The sequence below is a fragment of the Buceros rhinoceros genome, unplaced genomic scaffold (assembly GCF_000710305.1).
Source record: "Buceros rhinoceros silvestris isolate BGI_N320 unplaced genomic scaffold, ASM71030v1 scaffold26927, whole genome shotgun sequence".
In the NCBI taxonomy this organism is placed as follows: Eukaryota; Metazoa; Chordata; class Aves; order Bucerotiformes; family Bucerotidae; genus Buceros; species Buceros rhinoceros.
In genome coordinates this window covers 5,869-12,948 of record NW_010420819.1, presented here as the reverse complement: position 1 = coordinate 12,948, position 7,080 = coordinate 5,869, and the positions used below count along the sequence as shown (strand labels likewise).

Sequence of the window (7,080 nt, the reverse complement as noted above, 5' to 3'; positions counted from 1 at the left end):
CCTGGAACAAGTACAATTCAAACCAGTCTTTAATTGAGTTAATTAAGTTTTTAAAAGTATTGATTGAACCAAATGAGTGTTTTGCAGTTTGGATTTCCACACAGCTGAGGGACTGAAACTGGGAACCAAAAGCTGCAGGACACAATCTCACGCCACTGCCTGCGCAGCACCTGCAGTCTGCCAGCTCCTGCCACTGCTGTGGGGACCCGGCTGCACGGCTCACCACAAACAGGGGCTCTCCAGAGTCCAGTGCTTTGCGAGACAGCCTCTGAGAGCACCAACTCTTCTTTAATCAATGACATTTGGACACTCCTTTCCACATCAAACTCCCTTTTGTTTCTCCAGTTGGCAAGCAGACGGGGCAGGGCAGCAGCCCACTGCCCCTGCCCAGAGCCCACCACCCAGTCCTGGTGGCTACTGATACAGGAGGCTATTTACCTAAAGCAGTGTTTACCTGAAGTTTAGTGTTTCAGAGCTTAAAAACTGCACCCAACCTAGGAGAGAGAGCCTCACTTCCCAGGGTGCTTGATCTAAATGCTTGTGGATGAGATTTTAGCTCGAAAAACAAAAGAGCAGAACCACTGAGGGAAGGGGATGGAGAGCAGGGAGCACTAGCACCTTCTCAGCACTTGTCCCAGCCAGACACTGCGCCCTCCACACCTCCCAACACCTCCCGAGTGCTCTGCAGTTCTTCACACTCAAAACCAGAGTCTGAACACCAACAGGACCACAGGGATAGTGGCAGGGCAGGGCCCATCAAGGCCAAGATGTTACCTCCAGGAATGTGGCTCGAAGCCTGCGCACGTCCCTCTGCAGCGTAAACAAGGCACACCTCTTCCCGACTGCGGCTGGCTCACCGACATCTGGAAAAGAACAGGGCACCGGGTTGGAAAGGCTTCACCCTCAAGGATTATCTGAGACTAGGGTATGAATACTGTGGTTAGTCCTTCAGACCCTGATTCTTCGGCCACGTCTTAACGCCACAGGTCACTGAATTACTCTCAGCCTGGTTGTTTTTCCAGAAGCTTGTGAAAAGCTTGTGTCATTCTCCATAAAAAGGGACAGGACAGTCCCAGCCCCAGAACACAACAACCAGCAGAAGCAATGGCAGCATCACAGGAGCTTTGCTCCATGCCAGCAGACCTGACTCTGCACAGCCACAGATTAAACCCCGGGGTGGCCATGCACCTCTGCAGGAACCTGACACACTGCCCGCTCACGAAGCGTCACAACACATCAGTCTCCTGCAATTTCCACGCCAGGTCCAAGTTTAATCAAAGTTAACTTCTCTTCACTCAGACCAGATGCCCCAAAGTTATCTCCAGAGCACCCTTGTGTTCAGAAGTCCTGCTCTCCGCAGCAGGCTAGCACCACCCATCACCCCACTCAGCTGGAGCATCTGCTGGATCCAGTCCGCTGGATCTGTTTGAGACACCAACTCAGCTCCAAATGCTGCCACACGATGGCTCGGGCATGACTGTCCACTGCCAAGGACAGGACACGCATCCTGAAGCCCACAAATGCGTGGTGTCCACACTGACACTGGCTGAACCAGCTCACAGATGGGTGGATGGGTCTGACAAGAGCTTCTGACCCACGGGGCACTCCTCGGCATGGGCCACCCCTGTAAGATGTACTGGGCCAGCTGCAGCCAGGGAGGCTGCACCTGCCCGCTGCTTTTGAGCAGCCACTGGGGTGCCACAACAGTAACACACCGACTGAGCCAAACACAGTAACACGGATCACATTTAACACCGCAAAGTCTCAGCTCTTACCTGCAGCGGCCGTTATTGTTTCACTTGGACCAACCCTTTGGCACCGACGGGTGATCCTGGCCTTTGGATTATACAACAGCCGAGCATCCATTTCCTCGTGACAAGACTAAACAAGTCCTAGCCCTGATCTTTGGCCACATACAGCGTCAGACATGCACAGAAGACCTAATCACTAGCCCTCCCCTTCGTGCATTGCTCTAGCCAGGACCAGATCACAGGTCTTTGCAAGCAGAAGCTCCAGATCTCCTTGGAAACTCTTTGTTTGCAGGTGTCGGTGGCGTGACTCACCACTCCTCACCACTCCAGCTAGCTGTAAGTCTGGAGCTACAGGAAAACGATGTGAGAATTGAGAGGCTCTTCAAGGCAACACAGGGCTCCTGAGGTGGCTCTGGTTTCCCTGCCCTTAGAGATGTGGGTCTGCAGCAGGAGGGGAAGGTGCTGTGGTGGCAGCTCGTCCCACCACTGCTGGCAGGGCAGCCCAGGTGATCTTGGGGACATCCCTGTGGCACGAGCAGACCTCGCCAGGGCACCAGGAGCAGGCTGGGCAAACAGACCTGAGACCCCTCCACATGAGGGGCATCAACCACTGCATCACCATCCCCTCTGAGCTCAGAGCCTTCCGGGCAGCATCTCCTCACGACAACTGCAAGTACAGACGTGTCTTGGTTTGGAGGGCAGCATTATTCCTCGCTCCCTCAGCAGCGGAGGGAGGTTTGAGCCACTCGTTTCCACCTCTGTGCAGGGGCCAAACATAACAGGCATCACTGCCTGTTTTTCAGGCTGCCTGGTCAGCAGGACTTCCTGCCCAGATATGGAGCTTCTCTTCACAGCTCTGCTCCAGCTCCTCAAATATTCATAAAAGAAGATTTCTTTACGAAAACAGACATGAGACACTGCAAAAACCCCCAAGCCAGAAAGATAATGTAAACCAAATGCTGCCCGTCTTAGAGTGCACCTATGCCCAAGCCCATTTGGGAACGGCAGTGCGAAACAAGGAGCTACTGAAGGCTAAGATAAAGAGTTTGAAGACATTTGTAATGCCTTTTAAAAAAAGCCTAAGTCAACAAACTGTTTGGAAGAAAAGCAAGTTCTGCTCACCATGACTAGATACACAACGCATTAAGGTTTCTGTTCTGGCTTTTTTGCTGTTAGAAGGGAGAAAGCCAGTCAGCGCAGAGGAAATTCTTAGGTAGTGAAATGGTAGGAAATTGAGGCCATTCTACCCACAAAAACATCTCTGAACAATCTCAGCCATACGCCAGCAGTACCACAGCTCACTGTTCCACTGGCCAAAGGCAGGGCCATCCTAGATGTGGTACGTCTGCACAGTGGCTGGAACATAGAGAACCTACACTGACAGGTGACAAGGACAAAACCCCAAACGTGGCTCCATCTTGGTTTAGAGTTCAAGGACTCCTTTGGAAAGGAGTCCTGACCTTCCAAGGTAGGTGTGGCAAGATGGACCCCTGGTTGGGAGTCATGAGCATGTCAGAGTCCTGCCCCACCAGCCCACTCCATTCACAACTCAGCTGAGACTCCAGAAAGTTTGAGTGTATCACCTCCCTCTGTCCAGCAGAGCACACTTTGGCCAACAACCTTTTGCCAAAGGGGCTACCAAAACTAGTCTGATCACTGAGTTTGGTGTGAGGGGACTGTCCTCAAAGGTACATCGAGAAAACGCTGGTTTCACAGCCACATGACTTGAAGCTTCCACTTCTTGGAAGACTTCCTTTCTGTTCTCCTCACAACCAGAGATCTAGTACCTCCACCAAGAGGAGACAAGGCACAGGGTCAAATCAGACTTGGTAAAATAATTTTGACCTCCAGGAGAGGCCCGCTACATGTCATGAGACCAGAGCACAGACCTGGTTAAATGACAAACAAGGTGGAAACAGGGAAGCGGAGCCAGCTCCAGCTGCTAGATCAGTCACTAACAAAGGGATGAGAACTGCAGTGAGGAGATCCGTATCTCATCAGGCACGTACAAGAGAACACAGGCAGCTGCAGCCAGAAGAGGACACCCCTTTGGTGAGCAGCAGCACTGGCCACCATGCCTCTGCTGAGGGGCAGTGACCTGCCAAGGTCATGAGCCCTGCTGGCAGGTTAACCTGGAGCTGCATCCTCAGAGGAACTTGGACCTGAAATAAGGTTCAGAATTTGGGCAAGTTTGGCCAAAGTGGTTAATCCAAGACCCCTGAAGACACAAAGCTTCCCCAAACATAGACCCTCCTGCAGGCTTAGGTTCACAGCCAGTGATGGGACTGGAGGCAGAACTCTGCTTGCTCCAACTTGCTGTGCTTGATGCCAGCAGAGAGCAGGTCCTTGAGCAGGCTGAAGGGTAACCCATGAGAGCGTTACTCCTCCCCAGCACTGCTGCATGAGTCACCCGCTGCTCTCCAGCCTCTGAAAGGGCTTTTGGGACTGGTGCTGCAGCTCCAGAAGGGACCAGTGAAGCACAGCCCTCCTGCTTCTGCAGAGGTTTCTGGATCCTGAAAGCACTTATTGCACAACACCTTATTTGGAGACTAAAAACAGCGATGGAGACACGTAACTACCTCAAGTATGTTTTCTCCTCCTTTTTAGGGAGGGAAGAGGAAAAGCTGGTTTCCAAAAAGTTACAACAAGTTCACAACAGCCCTTCAGAGCCGAGGTCCTCGTTTCACCCCTCCTCCCGCTCCCCAGCGCCCACGGCAAGTTCAATACAAACCCTTCTGTGCAGCCTCTGGAAGGCCCTCACACAGCCTCGGTATTTGATACCCTACCCCGATAAATCCTGGCCAGGGCAGACGAGCTGAAGTGAAGGGTCGGCGTGAACGCCTTGGGTGGGGTTCCTCCAGCTGCAGTGGGTTTGGGGGATTAACAGCTCTGACTTCGAGAAAGGCTCTTGAACAAAGAGAATGGGAGAAGTCATACAATATCCACATGGGTGGGACATGTTTGCTCAGCACAATCGTTGAGCAGTTCGGGGATATGGATGGATAGCAGCTAGTTCATCGCCATTATTTGACTGCAATAGAGCTAAGCATGCAGAATAACAGGGAGGGAACTCGAACTTCCTCGAGGATTTCAACAACTGGAGGGTGTAAGAGTTTATGCCTACCGAAGAGGTATCAATTACAGCAAGGGGGACGCTGCAAGCTCTGGAAAAGTACAGCACCACCAGCTAAAGCTGAGCAGTATTTACACGGGCTGCGGGAGGAAACCCAGCCAAGCCCAACAGCAAACTATTAACACATCCAAGGGGCTGCGTCTGAGTTAAAAGCAGGAACAAAGCCAGACTCAGTACAAACAAAAAGCCTCTTTGGTTGCATTTTCCCTCCTATTGCGGGTCCAGCAGGGCAGGTTTGCCATAGTTGTTTTATTACATGTGACCATGTGTTGCACCCAACCATCCCTTCTCAGCACACATGCAGTTGCCTCTCCTCCAGGAAGGGCAACGTGCCTGGCAGCCTGTTTGACCAGATCTTGGGACTTCAGAACTCCCTCCTCAAAGTACCAGCAGCATGTAACATCAGCTACTGGCCAGAAAGAGCTCTTCATGCCCAGGGACATGGTGGCACAAGTCTCCCCAGCAGAGAACAGCAAGCCCATCAGCTGCCCCAGGAGCTGGGGCTGGTCACCCAAAGTGGTCCCCCAAGCCCCATGAAGACACTGGGCTGAACCAGGCACTGCCCTGGCTGTATCCAAAGCTTCCTTTGAAGTACCTCACCTGGTGCTTTGCCCAGTGACCTCTGTAAATCCATAGGGCAGCAGCAACAGTGCTACCGTGGAGACCAAGCCTGGGGCACATACATTATGAGATTGCCTCCCAAAGCTCCAGGAAGAAACTACCCCCAAAAGACAGTATTGGAGAGCCGAGAACTTGCAAGAAGCTGTTTTGTGGAGTTGTTCCTCAGAACCCAGCAGTGAGCATGGCCTGGGGCAAGGGTTGCTGCAGCACAAGAGGAGCAACTGCTCATTTGACAAGTGCTGGCAGAAACTGGAGAAGCAGATGACTCAAGCTCAGCTCACTGTGGGTACCAGCAAATGCCAGCACTGACCCAGACTTCTGCTTGGGAGGGCACAACAGCCAGTGCTGCCACCCCACACGACTCATCCCAAATGCACATTAGGATGACAACTGAGTGAGATACTGAAGGAACACAGACAAGCCCTGGGTGGGATGAAATACCTGTGTCACAGCTGGGGGACAGGAAGGTCAGCCTGGGTTTGCTGTGGCTCAGCCTCTCTTCTGGATCAGATACTCACAAGTCTCACATGCAAGAGCCATGTCTGGTCTCACAACTCTGCCATTTATTAGGGAAGATGTTTGCTGCTTCTGCTTATCAACCAGAGGCAAGGTCTGATGGCATCAGTCTGACATGTCAGCTCTACTCTGCACCCAGCCCATGCAAGAGTCCCTCACCCCGGACATGGGACGGGAGTCTGCATGCAAAGCTACAGCATTTGGACCAACTGAAGTATGAAAACCATTAGCTCTAGAGGTGCTCCTGGGGATGTAGGCTTCAGTTTCTACCTTGCCCTAAGGACACAGAAGAGCCACAGCAGCAGAACTGCCACTCCTCAAACACCATGGTTTGACATATTGGGTGTTGTGGTGACCTTTTCCCCTCCTGCTGATGACCAAGCCATACTTGAAGTCCAGTGAAGTCCTGTTCCAGGTGTGCCTGGGAGTCAACTCCCCATACCGGCACAGAAAAAGCCTGTCCAGAAGATATCCTGGAGCAGCTGAAGGCTGACCTTGAGTGGGAGACCCAGAGCTGGGCAAACTTTCCTGGAGTTTAAAGGGGCTCCTTGGTTGTGTCCGCAAGCAGCATAAACCCACGCGAGGGCAAGCGCCTGCTCTCAGAAGCACATTCATCAATACACACACTTGCTACTTGAGTGGCTGCAAACACAAAGGATTGTTTGGATGTATTTTCCTCTCGTTTTCATACACAGAACACATCTATTGTAGTCATGACCCGAAAGCAATGTGTTTCCCTGCCAGATCCTGAGCAAGCAGTTACCCAGACTGCCACACTCACAGGAAAAAACCACCACGTACCAACAACTGCCTTCCATCTCTGCAGGAGTCTCTGCAGGATCTGAGTCACCAGTGAAGGAGCTGGTATCACCCGGAACACTGGAGGCACTTACTGGTATTAAGCCTGGCAGAGTAAGAAGTTTGTTGCCTCTTATTTTAGCAACATAAAGACAAGGAAAAGGCACTGATGCCTGCAAGAACTGCTTCCGTGGAGCTGCCAGACCTCAGTGCACAGGAGAGCAGAGACAGAACCGCTGAAATACCTCATTCTCCAAGAGC

General features: G+C 52.1%; 1 protein-coding gene across 1 annotated transcript in view; it reads right to left on the bottom strand.

Annotated features, from left to right (window-relative positions):
- LMCD1 (LIM and cysteine-rich domains 1) overlaps positions 1–7,080 on the bottom strand; it is a gene marked incomplete at its 3' end in the record, with an annotated part of 19,958 nt that overhangs the window by 12,436 nt on the left and 442 nt on the right. Inside the window, exon 2 of the mRNA XM_010139459.1 lies at positions 775–863. Within this exon, the coding sequence (XP_010137761.1) occupies positions 775–863 (89 nt within the window). The remainder of the gene's footprint in view (positions 1–774; positions 864–7,080) is intronic.